At 37.5% G+C, this 18,874-nt stretch overlaps 1 protein-coding gene across 1 annotated transcript in view; it reads left to right on the forward strand.

Moving 5' to 3' along the window:
* The first annotated feature begins 26 nt into the window (after positions 1 to 26).
* MARCHF6 (membrane associated ring-CH-type finger 6) overlaps positions 27 to 18,874 on the forward strand; it is an 81,916-nt gene continuing 63,068 nt past the window's right edge. Inside the window, exon 1 of the mRNA XM_044665430.1 lies at positions 27 to 84. Within this exon, the coding sequence (XP_044521365.1) occupies positions 66 to 84 (19 nt within the window). The 5' untranslated portion in view covers positions 27 to 65. The remainder of the gene's footprint in view (positions 85 to 18,874) is intronic.

Genomic DNA, 18,874 nt, shown 5'->3' on the forward strand with positions numbered 1-18,874 from the left:
CCGCCCGGAAGGCTCCAGCCTCGGGAGCATCCGCGGCTGCGTCATCGCCGCCCCCCCCAAACAAGATGGACACCGCCGAAGAAGGTAACGCGCTGTCGCCTCCTCCCCGTCCGCCCCCGTGACACCCGCACCCTTGCTCCCCCCCTTGTCTCCCCGCCCCCGGGCTGCGAAGATCCCTCTAGCTCTCCTCCGTCCCCGAGTCTCTTGTCGCAGCCCCCTGGGCTTCCTTGGAGCGGGCTGGGGTGGGTGGGGGGTCAGTTCCCTCGGCACCGGAGCAGGCGACCTAGGAACCCCGGGGCGGCCCGGAGGCGCCTCCTCTTCGTTCTCCCCTCCCCCCGGCGCGCGCGGGTACCTCGTCCCCCTCCCCTCCGCTGCCCGCGGGGGGCGCGCGCCCCAGCCTCGCGGGTGGGATGCTGTGACTGGGGTGGGGAGATTGGGAGGCTCCAGCCGGCACAGCGGCTCCGTCCGATGTGAAGAGGGAGCTGGGCTGGAGCCGTCCCTACCCCGGACTGACCTGACGGTGGGTCATCCCCGCTTGGGGCGAGGGGACCGAGGGGGTAGGGGCAGCCTTGTCTAAGGTGATTCGATTCTCCTGCCCCACCTTCGTGTGTGTGTGTGTGTGTGTGTGTGTGTGTGTGTGTGTGTGTGTTTTGGGGTGAAAGGTCCTTCGAAAGGCTTTTCTACCCATCTCCCTGCTTTCTTCAGGTGCTTTTTAGCTTGTGGAGGGAGGCAGTTATAAACATGACCCTCCTTTCTTCCTCCCCCCTTTTCTCTCTCCCCTTTGCCCTCGCAGCCCCCAACCCCTAGGAGCATCCAGGAAAGGGAACGGGGCTTCGGCTTGCAAAATGCGACCCTCTTCTAGCAAACCAAATAATGGGGATTTTGTTGCGGGCCTCGGTGTGTGCGATTTCAATTTTTTTTCTTTCTCTGGAAATTTGCCTGTTGCCTCCTAATCCCTTTTCCTTTGAAAAATGTCGATAAATTCCTTGTTGACTTTGAAAGTTGTGAAGGAAAACAAATAAGATTGCCACTGTCACTGGAGTGGAGTGAACTGTACCTGATCAAAAACCTGACCTTTGCCAGGCTGTGATTGAAACAATTTGTTTACTAGTCGGAAAAAGAAGATTGGGGAAAATAAAAAGGTTACAGATAGGAGACTAGCTGTTTCGAACTTAAATATATTTTCTTTTCAGTGTAGTTTCATCCCCCTGTGTTGATCAAATGTGGAGCTTGATGTAAAGGTATATATGTGGTATGTGCTTGAAGTTAATAACCTGTTCATATGTAGTAAATAAACTATGTTCTTTAAACATACAAAAAAAATCCCCCCTCATCTGTTAGTAATGTATTATAGGCAGAATAATATAGGAAATTGCAGAGCGAATCGTGAAAGGATTCATGGTGTAAGTAAAAAGAGAGCCCTGAGCCTGAGTCATGGTTTTGGACTCAGAAACCTTGATCCTACTACTGTTAATCATGTACCATGGACAAGTCACTTAACCAATTCTATTTTCTAGTCTCTTGGATGAGGGAGATAATTCTTGCTGTGCCTCACTGGATTATTGTGAAGAAAGTACTATAGAAATGTCATTCATATATTTCCATACCCTGAACTACTTTAGAGTTTTTTTTAATAGCTTCTAATTTATGTTAAAATGTTTTAGATTTATTTATGCAGTAGTACATTTTTTCCATTACATGAATATATTGGATAGTTTCAGGTTATGTAAACCAAATTGGATATTTGAACAGTCATAACTGCTATAATTAGTGCATAAAGAACACTTAAAAGAAGCCTGAATTTCCAGCTTTAGTTGCTTTGCTTTTATAAAATTCATTTCTGAAATTTTAAAAAATGATCTCATATAATAACGGTTAATGATTGCTCTCTCTGTATTAGGTGATGCTGGTGAATTATTTAATTTTGGAGAGGGTTTTTCTGTTGTCTCTTCCCAGTATCCTTAATATAATTTTGAAGTTCCATATGGCAATAGGAGGAGATTTCTGTGGAAAACATAGTAAAGGAGACCACTTAAAGTTCAGAATGGTCATCACTTTGTCAGTAATATTTGAAATAAAGATTGGCTCTGAAGCAAGTGTTTCTGGATTTAAATTTTAATCTGAATATTTTTTTTCTTTTATTCTGCTTATTGGATATAGCTGTATCCAGTAGTCTTGAATTCTTCTTTTTTTTTTTTTTTTTCTAAAACCCTTACCGTCAGTATAGGCCAGGCAGTTCAAGTTAAGTGACTTGCTCAGGATCCCACAGCTAGGAAGTACTTGAGGTCAGACAATATTCTTTTAGATAGAACTTTCCCAGTCTTACCTAAGAGACTCACACATAGAATGATAGAACTAATTGGGATCTTAGAGATCTCTTGCAGCTCCTCATTTTACAGATGAGGATACACAAGAGGCTCAAGAGAGATGAAATGGATTGCCTCATGTCATGGAAATGGAAATGGCATGTCTAGGAAATGGCAGTCCTATAATTTCTTGGCCATTCTTTTCCTCCCAGGGCTTTATTATGGCTTATTGGAGATTGACACACATATGAAGCCAGAAAACTTCTTTCAGCTAGGTCCTTTGGTGGGAAGTCATACTAGTAAACCAATTCCAAATGTCTGTTTTTTAGAAGGCAGTTAGCCCAGGGCAACCATTTATAAAAACAGGATTCATTTTTGTTTGTTTTTAATCCATAAAAGAAACTGAATATACCTTATGTTTCAATGGCCTAGCATGGATGGTAAATACTGTAGTAAAATTTCATTTGATAACTTTCAAACATAATTCTGGTGATGTTGTAGGACATTGAATCATAATATACCACAGTTTTTGATGAATTGAAATTGTAGGTTGTGGAAAAGGCAGTGGAAAGACCCATAGTAGATGTAAATAAGATGAGCTATATTACTCAAAAATAATTGTATACAAGAAGTACTATAAAAGATAGAATAGTAATAGTAATTGACATTTATGTACTGCCTTAAGGTTTGCAAAGCACTTTATATCTTATTTGAGTCTTATATCAGCTATTAAGATATATCACAGATTTTAGTATCCATATTTTAGAGATGAAGAAACTGACTATAAAAGTTAAACCTGAGTCTTCTCATTTAGATACTAAGTATCAGAGTTAGAACTTGAACCCAATGCTGCTTCTTGACTTTAAAGTTTTGTACTTCTCTGTCAATCAGCCTGTCATTCAGTTATATATGACCCAAAAATGAAGTGAGTAAGGGATTACATAGTATAGATCAGTTGCCTATAATGGTAAAATTGAAGGCCCCCACAATTTTGACCTTACAGGAAGAGGGCCGGGGTGGGGGGTAGGGTTGGGAATGGACTAGAGTTGCTTATAAGAAGATGTAAGCGGGTTGCAAGTCATAGTATAGAAAGGAGTATACTTCTCTCCAGCAGTATGTTTGTGATCTTGTCAAAATATTCAAGCATTGGCATTCTATATGTAAACTTACATAATACTAGGCTAATAAAACTTTAAGATTTACATCTTCTTTAGAGATTATTTAATCCCCTAAACATAAAATATGCTGAAATATATTAATATTTTTCAAAAGGGGAAGTTGAAGGATCGGTTCAAGGTTCTTCTATTTAAGTTAATTAACTAACTAATTTAGAATATTTTCCCATGGTTACATGATTCATGTTATTTTCATCTCCTCCTCCCTTCCCCCTCCTGGAGCCGATGAGCAATTCTACTGGGTTATACATATGTCATTGTTCAAAACCTGTTTCCATATTATTAATATTTGCAATCGAGTGTTCATTTAAAGTCAAAATCCCCACTCATATCCACTGAAGGTTCTATTTAGATTTCGATATTTCCTGAGGTGTGTTAGAAAGGAAATGGGAATGGGAATAGTCTACACACTCTTTGAGATGGTCCTTGATGAAGAGAGAACAGACAGGTTTTTATAAATTATATTCTCTCGGAGATTACTTCTTTGGAGGTACACAGTGGACAAAAGATTGTAAAAGAACCTCCTGTGTTTATTATTGCTTGTAAAAAAAGAATTTGACAGGGGGTAGCTGGGTGGCTCAGTGGAGCTAGGCTTGGAGATGGGAGGTCCTAGGTCCAAAACTGGACTTAGACATTTCCTAGCTGTGTAACCCTGGGCAAATCACTTAACCCCCATAGCCTATCCCTTACCACTCTTCTGCCTTAGAACCAATACAGAGTATTGATTCTAAGATGGAAGATGAGGGTTTTTGGGTGAGGGGGGAAGCATTTGATTCACTAGAGCAAAACCTTACCTTAGAGACTTTCTTCCATGAACTTAATATTCCTTGAAAGATGTGACAATTGATTATTTTATTTGAGTCTTTTATTAACATAAAATGAGACTTTGAGCAAGGATATTAATTCATTGAAAGTTTATCACTGTCAAGAATATCCTGTGCAGTGTCTGACTGCTGGAAGGATTCCCTGAGGTCCTAGAGGAAACATGATTCTACTAAGCCTTGGAACATTGCATTCTAGAGTTCAGCCCATTTGTACAGGAAAAATCAAGTGGATGAAAAGTGCCTACTTTCCAGATTATGGTAAGCATTTGCATGATAGAAAACCTATATCAGGGCCATCAGTGTACCTATATCTTAGACAAACACTGCAAACAAGACAGTGACTTGTTCCTAAGATTGACTAGAAGGAGGATAATGGACAATTTTGCTTTTGGGAAATTTGCATAGTACTTTTACTGATCCCAAGCTTTTCCCTTGGAGAAAAAACATGTTTCAGGTAATACTACATAGCTGTGAGTAATGGAATACTAATGCCTTAAGAATTAAAAGTTTACATCACCCAAAGGCATGTGGTAAGCATAGGTAGGCTGCAATATGTGCTTTTCCTTCATATTACTGTTTAGTTGTTTGAGAAGCAGAAAAAAAGATCTCTTCAGGAAGAGATACTTGATTGGAGTTGAGTAGGTTACCTAATGAGAATGAAAGATAATCAGTGAATAATCCTTGCTTTCTTTTTGCATCTGTGAAATGTCAAAGAGTCTAAAATAAGGTAGCTAGTGCATTGTTATGTGGATGGGGAAGATGGTGGTGCATCTTTGTAGGACATGTGTGGAATAGTCTACCTGGAAGAACTTTTAACTGACCATTTAACTTCCACTCCTGAAAACCACTTACGCAGTCAGTAGCATATTAACGTGTTTAATAAGTGTAACTAAGAGTCATAGGATCAGAAGCCTTGGATGAGTTATTATTTGGACCTTTGGAGAGAGTATCAACATGAATGAGAACATAGATCCATCCATTGTAGTTTGGGAGAAGAAAAGAGAATACTTCTCAAATACTTATATGGATGAATGGAGAATGTTAATGACTTGTTTATGCAGCATGTTTGGGAAATGAGTTACTCTATATAAATGAATTTGCCACAGAGTTGAAACTCCGGAATTCCCAAAATTTGCTTTAGTTAAATCCTTTTGGATGGGTACCTTTCTAAAATTTAATTGACATTTCCCTACTTGGCTAAATTGAGTTGACTGAGCTATATATCTATATTTTTTAAATGACTTAGAAATCACTGTAAGCATCACTTATAATATTGCTCAATAACATATCAATAGTTATTGAGTAGGATAGGATTATTTGCTTCTATGTTTTATGCTTTATACTGCAGGTGTTTTTTTTATAGCTGTCATATACACACTTCTTAGAGCTTTTCCAATGTGCCCGGCTCCTACATTCACTGTTTGTGAGTGGGAGTAGGGAATGAAAATGCAGGAGCTGGTGCCTTCCATCAGATTACCTGCCTTCCATCAGATTACCTTCCTTCCATTCGTGTTGTATATAATTTATATGTACTTCTTTGCCTTTATATCCCAGAATAAAATGTGAGTTTTTTGAGTTTGGACCATGTTTTCTCCCTTCTTTATGTATCTAGCATATAGTATAATGAGTGGTACATAGGAAGTGTTCATTAATATGTTTGTTGATTTACTGACTGGCCCAAAATTCAAATGATTATACTTAATAGAATTGTTGGCAACCTTAGAGTAGATTTTGAGTGAGGATTGCAGATACTTTCCTTTGAGTGAACTACTTATATTACAGAATTTGAGAGTTGTAAGGACCTTGTTGACCTTGTAGTCATATTACATGATTATAATAACCCATATTACAAAGGAATCCCCACTAGAACCTAATCAATAAATGATTTTCTAGCTTCTTTTTGAAGATTTTTCAGGAGAAAGAAACCCATTACCTCATTACTTACCTGGCTATACAACTTTGGGACTTAGGATTCCTTGACTGATTTCTCTACCATGCCTTGGGAAGTTCATCATTGAGACAACTTCATCATCTTTTAAGTTTTTTATCACCCTTAGTATTGTAATTCATCTCTGCTTTTACTGCTCTGATTTTAGGATAGGACCATGAACTCCAAACTTCTGTTTAAGGAATTAAATAGCTCAAACATCTTTTCATTTCTTACCTGCCGGTACTACTTTCAGACTTCTCTGTTTGACTTCTCTAGCATGTTCCTCTTCTACCCCAACTTTTTCTTTTACTTGTGTGTTGTCTTCCTCTATTAGATTATAAGCTCCTTGAGGACAGCAACTGTCTTTTTTCAAACTTGTATCCACAGTACTTAGCATAGTTCCTGGCACCTAGTAGACACTTAATGAATGTTATTATTTTTTGCCTGTTGATTGCCATTTGAGGCAGTCCATTCTGTTTTTGTGTTCAGCTGTTTTAGTCATGTTTGATTCTATGTGACTCCATTTGGGATTTTCTTGGCAGAGATACCCGAATAGTTTCCCATTTCTTTTTTCCAGTTCATTTTATATGAGGAAACTCTGGCAGACAGTTAAGTGACTTGCTCAGGGTCACAGAGCTAGGATGTGTCTGAGGCCAGCTTTGAACACACAAAGATGAGTCTTGAGTTCAGGCCTGGCAATCTATCCATTGTTTCACCTGAGTAGCCCTAATGGTTAGGAAGTTTTTTCCTGTTGTCAAACCAGAATTAGCCTCTTTATAACGTCCACAAATAGCTTATGGGGCTAAACAGAACAAGTTTAATCGCTTTACTCTGATAACCCTTTAAATTTTTAGACTCTGACCATTCAGATTAAATAATAAATAATGAATCAAAAAACAAATCCCAGAAACAGTAACTGTGAATCTGGAAATGTCAGGGAGAAGTAAAGTATAGTGTGGCTACTTCCTTTGCCATCATTGTACCAAATTCTTTGGATAATTACTGCTTTATGGTATAGTTTTGAGATCTGATCTTGCTAGGTCCCCTTCCTTCCTGCTCTTTTTCATTATTTCCCTGTAGAATCTTGATTCTTTGTTCTTCCTGCTAAATTTTATTCCTTTTTCCCCATCTCTCTAAAGTAACCGTAGGATCTATCTTATTAGGCCTTTCTGCTACTAAGACATCAGCAACCATTCTCTGTTATAATAGGATCATGACATAGACCTGGAAGAGATTTTAGAGGTCATTGAGTTGAGATCCTTTATTTTACTTATGAGAAAACTGAGGCCCAGAGAGGTTAAGTGACTTGGCAAGAGTTACACAGTATTTGAGGTAAGATTTGAACCCAGGCTTCATTGATTCCAAGTCTAGGACTATCCCCATATACCATGTTTATTTTCATAATAGTCTGAAGGATTTGTCAAGGATATTTAGAAGCTCTTATTCACCCACAGTATCACATTTAACCCAAGATGTGTGGACCCCAGGTCTTTCTGAATGAGGCTTCTTTTTTTTTTTTATCGTCATTTTTGCCATGTTTTTTCCTGGTCAGTCAGTCATCAAACACTTATTAATGTTGATTATTTGCTTAGGTATATGAGGCTAAGTCCTGGTGATAGAAGGAAGGCAAAAGTGAGCCCTGCCCATAAGGAGCTTGTGTTCTAATGGGAGAGAGAATGTATAAATAACTAGGTAGATATCAAATACAATAGCAGGGGATGATGGTGGTGTTGGTAATGGTCATAGAAATAGTCCAGGAAAGGACTCCTTCAAAAGGTGGGATTGAAGTGAGTCTCGAAGGAAGCCTGGAGGAGGAGGTGTGGAAGGAGAGCATGGGACATAGCTCATGTAGAAGGCATGGAGGCAATAAATGGGGTGTCGAATGTAAGGACCATCATAGAGGTTCATGGTGGCAAACCTGTGGCACATGTGCCAGAGAGGGCACTCAAAGCCCTCTCTGGGCAGAGTTCACCAGGGTTTGTTACTAGAAAGCTAGAAGGACACAGGGCAAGACTGCTCCCTTCCCCCTCTCCACCAATGACTGTGGACATCACCCAACCCTCTAAAAGGTTTGCCATCACTGATATAGGGCAATAATGTTGGAGCATACTGTGTAGAGGGCAGTTAAATGTAAGGAGCCTGGGATAGGAAGGGACCAAATTTTTATAAAGAGTTTTAAACACCAAACTAAGTTTTATATTTGATCCTAGAAGTAATTAAGAACTACTGGAGTTTGTTGAATAGGAGATGACATGACCAGACCTTTGCTTTAGAAAAATTACTTTGACAACCAAATAGGGGATGGATTGGAGTGGAGAGGTAGACCAGTTAGAAAGCTTTTGAAGAGAGTCCAGGTTAGAGGTTATAAGATCTGAAGGAGGTTGTGACTATGTGACTGTAGGGAAGGTAGAATTTTTATAAGTAATTGTTTATAACACTTTAGGTTTTGCACAGTACTTACATATGCCAAATTTTATCCTGAAATATGCATGGCAGCACAGGTTTCATTGCTTTCTACATATAAACAAAAAGATGGATTCAGTTCTTGCATGCTGAGGTAAAGAATTGTTCTTCTGGTAGAGGTCTAACTTTTTCTGTGAATGATGCAACATGAAGACAGTTGCATTTATAACAAATCCTAGGCAGCTACCCCAAGGGACAAAATTTATTTTAGTCTATTGCTACTTCTCAGCTCTAGGTAAACTTTGGTTTGTTTTGGTTGATAGTTGCAGCAGTGGAATGCTACATTTGAATTAAAGTATTATTCCTTAGCTTTTAAGTGGTTCTTCGTTTGGTGAAGTGATTTGTCTTTATCCTTATTAGTTATTTGTTTTGGCAAAACTATGAAATAAAGGTTTTTGTCATTATTGATGAAATGTCTAAAAAAGCATCTGGATTGTGGCATATGGGAAAGGGTGATAGATTTGGAGTCAGTTCATTAGTCACCTAGAAATTTAGTAATGCATTCTAGACCAGTGATAGGCAAACTACAGCCCATGGGCCAGATTTGGCCCCCTGAAATGCTCTATCCAGTCCCAATATTCCTAATCTGATGACTACAATGAGTAGGATACAATACAATGAAACTTTGAAAGAGTTGCCTTAGAAACAGAGTGACAGGTGAGCATTTCCTTTCCTTTGGCCCCTTCTTTAAAAAGTTTGCCCATCACTGTTCTAGGTGGTAGGCATAGTGCTGATCACTGCTGCCATAAAGAAAGGCAAAACAGAATAAATGGAGGAGAAGGGCAGTTAATGTCAGAAGGGACTAGCATTAAGGAAACTTGAGACTTGAAGGGAGCCAGAGAATCTAGGAGGTGGAGATGGGGAGGCAGAGTATTCCAGTCATGAGAGGCAGCCAGTAGAAACAGGCTGGAGATGAAGGGTTGTTTTGTTTAAGGATCATCAGGAAGGCAAGCATCACTGAATTTAAGAGTACATTGAGGGGAGGAAGATGTAAAAAGACTGGAAAGCTAGGAAGGGGTCAGGATGTAAAGGGCTTAGGATGTCAAACAGAAGACTTCATATTTGATCCTGGTGATAATACAGAGCCACTGAAGTTTTTTGGATAGGAGGATGATATGGTCAGACTTGTGCTTTAAGAAGATTACTTTGACAGCTGAGTGGAGAAGGGATTGAAGAGGAGAGAGATTTGAGGCAAGGAGACCAACCAGCAGGTTGTTGCAATAATCCAAGAAGGACATGAAGAGGAGATGCACCAGAATGTTGGCTTAGTAAGAGGAAAGAAGGGGACCTCTTTGAGAGAATACTATAAAGGTAGAAACAATAGAACTTGAACACTGTCTAGATAAATAGGTATGAGAACTTGGGATACTGGGAAGATAATGGTATCCTTGGCAGTAATAAGAAAGTTAGGAAGAGGGGAGAATTTTGAGGGAAAGATAATAAATTCAGTTTTGAACATATTGAATTTAAGCTGTCTATTAGACATACAGTCCAGGATTTATAAATGGCAGACGGGTATATAAGACTGGAAAAAAAAGAGAGAGGGTAAGCCTGGAAAAATGTATCTGAAAATTATCTGCATAGAGATAAATGATAACTGAATACATGGGAACTGATGAAATCATTAAGTGGAATAGAGAGAAATGATCTAAGCTCAGAGATTTCTGGGATCCCCATTGTTAGTAGGTAAACCTAGTGAAGATCCAGCAAAGGAGCCTTAGAAGGAACAATTAGATAGGTAGGAGAAGAACCTACAATAGAGTAGTATCATGAAAACCTACGAAGAGGAAAGTATGAAGTAGAAGAGGATGATAGAGTCAGAAGTTTGCAGAGAGATTAAGAAGGATGAGGATTGAAGAAAAGCCATTAGATTTGACAATTAAGAGGCTAGAGGAAAGCTAGGTGGCTCAGTGGGTAGAGCACCAGGCCTGGAGTCAGGAGGACCTGGTTCAAATTTGGCCTCAGATACTTACTAGCTGTGTGACGCTGCACAAGTCACCTTACCCCAGTTGCCTAACCCTAACTGCTTTTTTGCTTTGGAACTGATGTTTATTATTGATTCTAAGATTGAAGGTAAGAGATTTAAAGAAAGGAAGAAAAAAGAGAGATCATTAGTAACTTTGCAGAGAACAATTTCAGTTGAATTGTTCTCTGCAAAGCCAGAGTATTAGAGTTAAAGAATGAGAAGAAAGGAACTAGAGCTATCTTTTTTTTTTTTTTTTTTTTTTTTTTTTTAAACCCTTACCTTCCATCTTGGAGTCAATACTGTGTATTGGCTCCGAGGCAGAAGAGTGGTAAGGGCAGGCAGTGGGGGTCTTGACCTGGGTCACACAGCTGGGAAGTGTCTGAGGCCAGATTTGAACCTAGGACCTCCCATCTCTAGGCCTGGCTCTCAATCCACTGAGCTACCCAGCTGCTCCCTTAAAGATATCTATTATGGGGGTCTTCTCAAGGAGTTTAGCTATGGAAGTGGGGAGAGATATAGGATGATAGCTAGCATGACAGATTAAGTTAGTTTTTTAGGAAAGCAACCAATAGATAGGGAACAATTGCCTATTAGCGAGAGAACAGAGAGGAGGCAGTCTACTTGAGAAGAGCAGATGAAATGAGATCACTTGTTTATGTAAATGGGTTTGCCTTTGGAAGGAATAAGGCCACTTCTTAATGTGTGGTTAAGGATATAGTGACAAAAGGCACCTGAGATGTGGAGGAGGAAACAAAAAGGAAGTTCTCTGCAAATGGTCTCCCACTTTTTTTTTTTTTTTTAATGAAATATCAGGCAAAGTCCTTAGCTGAGGGGGAAGAAAACCAGAGAGGAGGGAGAAGTGTCAGAGTTAAGGTGGAGTTAGAGGACCTGGGGTTCAAATCCCTACTCTGCCATGTAATCTTGTGTGACTTTAGGCAAGTCATTTAGCTCTTCTGGACCTCTGTTTCCTCATTTTTGAAGTGACAGCATTTGAATTGATAACCTCTAAGGTCCCTTCTTTCTCAAAATCTGTAATCTGTGGATCTGCTGCTTATATTCAACTCATGAAAACTATGGAGCCTTTTGGAGGTTGGAGAAGAAAACGGTATAGAATCCTATGTAATTCTAATTTGAATTGTGTTCCTTTCATTTGTTAATTTATTCATCAGACATTTGCCAGAGACTCAACCAGCCTAAGGCACAATGCTGAGTGTTATGTTTTAGAAAGATGGTATTCAAAGAAGCTTTGAGATATTAGTCTGAACTTCTAACTCTATTGCACTTTTTATTTTTGGATGTGATTTAGATACTTACCTGATTGCACTAAGATTCCTCACAGTAAGGGTAAACCACATTTTAGGGAGGAAACCATATCAACAATTATTTTGGTATTTTTATACCTTTAGCCTCATACCTTTTTTTTTTTTAAATATATTTTTAAGCCCTTAACTTCTGTGTATTAGTTCCTTGGTGGAAGAGTGGTAAGGGTAGGCAATGGGGGGTCAAGTGACTTGCCCAAGGTCACACAGCTGGGAAGTGTCCGAGGCCAGATTTGAACCTAGGACCTCCTGTCTCTAGGCCTGGCTCTCAAACCACTGAGATACCCAGTTGCCCTCCTCATACCTTTTTTAATGGTTTGCTTCTTACCAATATCTAGAGACATTTCTTTTCATCTTTGTTCCCTCTCATGCTTCTTAGCCTCCTTTTTGGCTTCATCTAGTCAAACAACAAATATATATATGCACGTACCATGCTTCATGTTTTGTCCTCTTAGAATATAAAGTGTCTTGCATGCAAGGACTATGTTTCTTTTTGTTTACCTGGCTTATAATACCTGCTTGTTGACTTGCTTGGTTCTGTGCTAAGTACAAGAGAAAGACAAAAACTAGTCTTTAAGAAATTCATATTCAGTTAGAGGAAATAATATCCATATGTCTAATTTTGTACAAAATGTTATTCAGAGTAATTGTGTAAGGAAGTAGTAGGTGAGGGAATCAGGAAGGGTCTTAGGTAGTGAGTAGATGGTGTTTGAACTGAGATTTATAGGAAACTAGGGATATTAAGAGGCAGAGGAAAGGAGGGAAAGAATTTCAGGCATGGATGACTGTAAAGGACATGGAGACAGGAAATGGAATGGCATATATGTGAAGAATAAAAAGAATGCCCATTTGTTTGGACTAGTATATAGGTGCAGTATGTGGAAAGATAACTTGGAGTCAAGTTAACCAAGGATTTAAATTTATGTATGATTCTTGAGATAATAACTGCAAGTTTATTGAGCCGGGAGAGGAGTGGTATGGTTAGTGGCTTAGGTTCTCAAAGTGTGGTCCTGAGTATGATATGGCTCAGATGCAACACAGCTAGCCATGTTACTTGTTCAATTGTTTAGTTCTGTCAATGCTTTCTGATCCCTTGGACTAATACTAATACTGTCCATGGGATTTTCTTGGCAAAGATACTTGGAGTAGTTTAACATTTCCTTCTCCAGTAGATCGAGTTAAGTGACTTTGAACAGAACCACACAATTATTAAGTGTTTGAGGTAAGATTTGAATTCAAATTTTCCTAACTCCAGGTCCAGTGCCCTGTCTTTTGAGTCACCTAGCATATTACTAAGGAATTCTAAATTGGGACTTTATGTAAGCCAGAGAGCACATTTTCTTGCACTTAGGCTAAAATTGAATAGTTAAAAAAATTAATTCTGGTTTTTATATTTTTATATACATACATACATAATCATTTATATACATAATTAAGGATTAAAAAACCCTTGGCTCACAATAACCAGTGAGGTAGGTAATGTAAATAATATCTTATAATTAAGGAAACTGAAGTAACTTTCTCCTAAATCAGGATTTGAAACCAAGTACTGTATTTCTGATTCCAAATCCAGTGTTCTACATGATATTATTTTTTTCTCCCTTTACAACATGGAAAAATCCAAGCAAAGGAGCAAAATATCCAAGGATGTTGTGATAAAGTTAGGGAAATAAAGCTAGAACATTCAACAATGCAATTCAAAAAAGCATTTGTTACAGTGTTACAGTGTAACACATTGTGTTCTGCTAGCCTCTGGGGATGCAAAGAAAAAAAAGAACTTAAATTTAATGAGGTGAATACAAAATATACTCAGATAAGGAAATACAAAGTAATTGAGAAAGTAGAAAGCTGTAGCTTTAAGTGGAGATTAAGAAAGGCTTCATGTAGGAGATGGTACCTTTAATAGACCAAACTCTGGGTGGAGTGCATTCTAGGTATATTTGCCTATAGAGTGATATGGAAATATGTGATGGAGTGTCAAGTTCTGGTAACAATTTGCAGTCTGGTTTGGTATTGTCTAAAGGTGAATAATATGAACCACATTAGGAAAGATAAGTGAGAGCCAGATTATAGAGTGTTTAATGTCAGGTTGAGTTTATATTTCATTTTGAAAGTAGTAAGGAGCTACTGAAAGATTTAGTAATCAAGGCAGTAACCTGATCAGAATGATGTTTTAGGCATATTATTTTGGTAGCTACATGAGGGAAGAATTGGAGAGGCAGTACTTGGGAAGAAGAGATGAATTAGATTTATCATAATCCAGGAAAGAAGGGATATAAGCTTGAAGTAGGATAGTGGTTGTGATAATGTAGATAGAGGTAAGATTTGTACCAGTATAGTTAGACTTGTCAACTAATAAAAAGTAGGGAGTAAAGGAGACAGAATCAAGAATGACTTCAAGATTATGAATCAATATAATCAAGATTAGAAAGAAAGCAGAATTTTGCAGTGAGTATTCCTGATAAAGGTCTTATTTCTCAAATATATAGAGAACTATATCAAATTTAGAAAAATATGTCATTCTCTAATTAATAAATGGTCAAAAGATATTAACAGTCAGCTTTTAGATGAAATCAAAGACATCCATAGTTATAAGAAAAAATACTCCGAATCACTCTCGATTAAGAGAAATGCAAATTAAAGCAACTCTGGGTACTACCTCACATCTAACACATTGACCAATATGACAGAAAAGGATAAATGTTGGAGGGAATGAAGGAAATTTGAGAACAGAATTGTGATCTGATCCAGCAATTCATAGTGAGAAATATGAAACTGTACCCAAAGGGTTCAAAACTTTGCATACCTTTTGATATAGCAATACCACTACTAAGTCTGTCCCAGGGAGATTCTTAAAAAAAAGAAAAAGGACTTATTTGTACAAAAATATTTATAGTAGCTCTTTTTGTAGTAGCAAAGAATTGGAAATTGAGGGGTTGTCTATCAATTGGGGAATGACTGAACATTTTGTGGTATATGCTCATGATGGAATTATTGTACTTTAAGAAATGATGAGCAGGATGATTTTGGAAAAATCTGGAAAGATTTACACGCAAAGTGAAATGAGCAGAACCAGAAAAACATTGTACACAGTGTTAGCACTATATTTTAATGAATTGTGAGTGACCTAGTTGTTCTCAGCAGTGCAGTGGCAATCCCAGAGACTTATGATGAAAAATGGCATCTGCCCTTAGAGAAAGAACTGATGTAGTGTAAATGCAAACTGAGATATATTTCACTTGTTTTGTTCTTTTGTTTGTTTGAGATCTCTTGGACAAAATGACCAATATGGAAACATGTTTTACATGACTGCACATGAAAAATTTATATCAGATTGCTTACCATCTCAGAGAAGGGGGAGGGATGGGAGGAAAGGAGAGAAATTTGGAACTCAAAATATTAAAAAGTGTCAGATGTAGGACTAGACTGTCAGAGAGAGATGAGGGCTAGATATATCGGTTTTGGAATCAGCAGTATGAAGATAGTAATTTATTTCATGGGATCTTGAGTTCCCTTCTAGAGAATGGAGAGAAAGGAAAGGGGGAGAAAAGATGACTTAGAGGGGAGAGTAGATTAGGGAAAGGATTAGTCCTAAGCAAAACATACTTAAGGATATGTAAAAATATTTTTCATTCTTTTTGAGGTGTCAAAGAATTAGAATCTGGAGAGGCCTGCCCATCGTTTGGGAAATGTTTGATTTGGTTGTGTTGCAGTGCTATTGGGCTGAAAAAAAGGATGGTTTCACAGAAACTTAGGAAGACATGTATAATAATGAACTGACAGAACCAAAACAATCTGTACAAAGACAATAAATGCTATAGAGACAGCTTTGAAATACAAAGGAACTGATCAGAATAATGATTAACCACACTTCCTGAGGGCTAATGGTAAAATATGCATGAGGGAAAGAACTGATTTTGTTGATTTTAAAAATAGAATGTAAGCTTTAAAATACTAAGTTATGTTGACCTATCCATTAGTTGTAGCATATACAATAGCAGTTCTTTTTTTTTTTTTTTGCACATTACCAGAATATGAAAAAGATATGTGATTTATTCAGTGTAGGGAATAGAGAACTCATATTTGAGAGCTCCCTTCAGCATCACATTTAGTTTATGTGTTATGTTAGACTGCCTCCTTGTGGTTTGGTCTGGATTTGTGAATGGCATTCTGGTGTAAAGAACTGGTCTTGGAGTCAGGAAGAGCTGAGTTCAAATACTGCCTCTGATATAATAGCTATATGACTGGTCAAGTTCACTTCTCACTGCTCCAGGCACTCCCTTGACATATTTTTTGATGAGCTATGATCTGCATTAATAGAGAGGTTTCATCATGAGCAAATCACAGATTGGAGGACTGAAGTTTTATGTAGTATATAATGAAATTTATGTTTGTTTTTTTTTAAACCATTACCTTCCGCCTTAGAATCGATGCCACGTATTAGTTCCAAGGCAGAAGAGTGGTAAGGGTAAGTGGTAAGTGGGGGGGGTCAAGTGACTTGCCCAGCGTCACACAGCTGGGAAATGTCTGAGGCCAGATTTGAACCTAGGACTTCTCCCATCTCGAGGGCTGACTCAATCCACTGAAATTTAATAATGAAATAAATGCCATCTGAGGTTTTAGTTTTAGGTTTAGGTTTTTTTGTTTGTTTTTTGGTAAAGGCTAATTTGGATCAGTTTTAGATTATTTTATTTTCCTTTTTTTTAAACTCTTAATTTCTATCTTAATAATAACTCTTGAAACTGAAGGGTAATAAGGTCTCCTCAAATAGGGTTAACTGACTTGGCTAGAGTCACACAGCTAGGAAGGGTCAGGTTGGATTTGAACCCAGATCCTCCCAACTCCAGCCCTGGTATGGTGCTCTGTCCAATATGCCACCCAGCTGCTCCCTTTCCTCATTTCTTGAATAACATATGTTACACTTGTGCTCCCCTTCCCTTAAACTAAAATCTTAGTTCTAATTTTTAAGTAGCCAATTTCTAATTTTTAAGAAAGCACTTAGAACTCTATCTTGGTCATGGTTTATTTTCAAAAATCAGAGTTTTACTGCTTATTTCATATCTAAAAACTAGCATTGGAGGATAATGTTTAACATATTCATTAGGGTCTTGTTTATACTGTTGTAAATATTTTCATTTGCATAATGAATTCAGAGTATAATATGGTCATTATTACTGTTTAGTAAATGATATTTTTGAATTTCCCCGTGGTCTTAGATTCTCAGTTGAGACTTACTCTGTATCAATATTTTTGTATGAGAATATGTGGGGTCTGTCTTAATCCAATAAATGATTTCAGCAGATATAATAAAATTACTCTATTGTTCTTCCCTGTTGGATTTCAATATTTTCATCTAATTATAAAATGAAAGCTCCTACTCATGGTTACATCTTGTATATATTTTAGTTTTATATTATTTTCTCCCTGACCTGAAAATAGCAGTCTTTAGGAATCAGGAAGTAGAACTCAAATAGACTTGATGATATTATCCTTTATCTTCCTCTCATTTCATATTCTCTCTTTACCTTCCATTTTGGTATTTCATTATATTGTTTAACATTTTGCAAACCATTGCAAATTAAATTACTGCAAAGGTTAATGTTTAAGCCATTTAAGGGTACAAAAACAACATTTGGATGAAGCATTTCTCAAGGAAATCTTTTGGTAATTTGATCATAGTCACTAGATTGGAAAGTCCTCACTTCTGCCTCTTAGGTTCGCTGGCTTCCTTCAGTGACATTTGGTATGAGATACCTTTCCAGATATTATTTTTTTCTCTTGCTAAATTACCATGTATCATCTTATTATCTACATAGTGTATCCTCCCAGCATAACATTAGCACCTTGAAGTTTTGAACTATATTTGATTTGGTCTTTTTCCCCTAGCACCTTTGAACATAATTGGTACTTAATAAATGCTGATCGAATTGGACTAATAAGAAGTAGTCACAAATATAATTTGTATTCCAGGTTAGATCTTTGCTAAAGAGATGTTTGAATTAATCCAAGTAGCAACGGAAGTGAATTAATAATTTCTCAACAATGAAAAAAGGTAGTAGTATCAGTATTTTTCATGACTGCTAATGAAACTTTACATACATTCTCAATGAGGAAGAAAGAATTTGAAATTCAGAATTCGGAAAAAATTAATTTTGTCTTTACACGTAATTGAAAATAATATTTTAAAAAATGTTTCGGGGCAGCTAGGTGACTCAGTGGATTGAGAGCCAGGCCCAACGCCTGGGAGGTCCTGGGTTCAAATTTGGCCTCAGATACTTCCCTAGCTGTGTGACCCTGGGCAAGTCACTTAATCCCCATTGCCTAGCCCTTACCACTTTTAGAACCAATACACAGTAAGATGGAAGGTAAGGGTTTTATAAAATAAAAAATAAATAAAAATGTGATTAGCTATTCTCCAATAGATGAACATCTTATCATATTTCAAATTCTTGGATATCACAAAAATTGCTGTTATTAATATTTTGGTGTATGTAGGAATTTTCTTCTTACTGCTGACTTTCTTAAGCCCAGTAATAGAGTCTCTGGTTCAGAGTATGGACATATTAGTCATTTTATGTGCATAATTCCAAATTATTCTCTAAATTTAACATTTCCCAGTTTTGATAGTATATTAGTGTCCCTATAATTCCATAATTTTCCCAGTATTGACTATTATCATAATTAATGATTTTAAATATTCATATAGTTGTCTCCACTTGGCAATTCTTTTGTTAACTGAATATTTTGGAAATGAATATTTATATATTTATTAATTATTTATCTTGGATATCAAACTCTTTTGAGAGATATTTGATACAAAGGTTTTTTCCTATATGACTCCTTCCCTTCTTAAATGCATTAATTTTTTCTGAACAGAAGCTTTTCAATTTC

Source organism: Gracilinanus agilis, chromosome 1, assembly GCF_016433145.1.
Source record: "Gracilinanus agilis isolate LMUSP501 chromosome 1, AgileGrace, whole genome shotgun sequence".
NCBI classification, from domain to species: Eukaryota; Metazoa; Chordata; class Mammalia; order Didelphimorphia; family Didelphidae; genus Gracilinanus; species Gracilinanus agilis.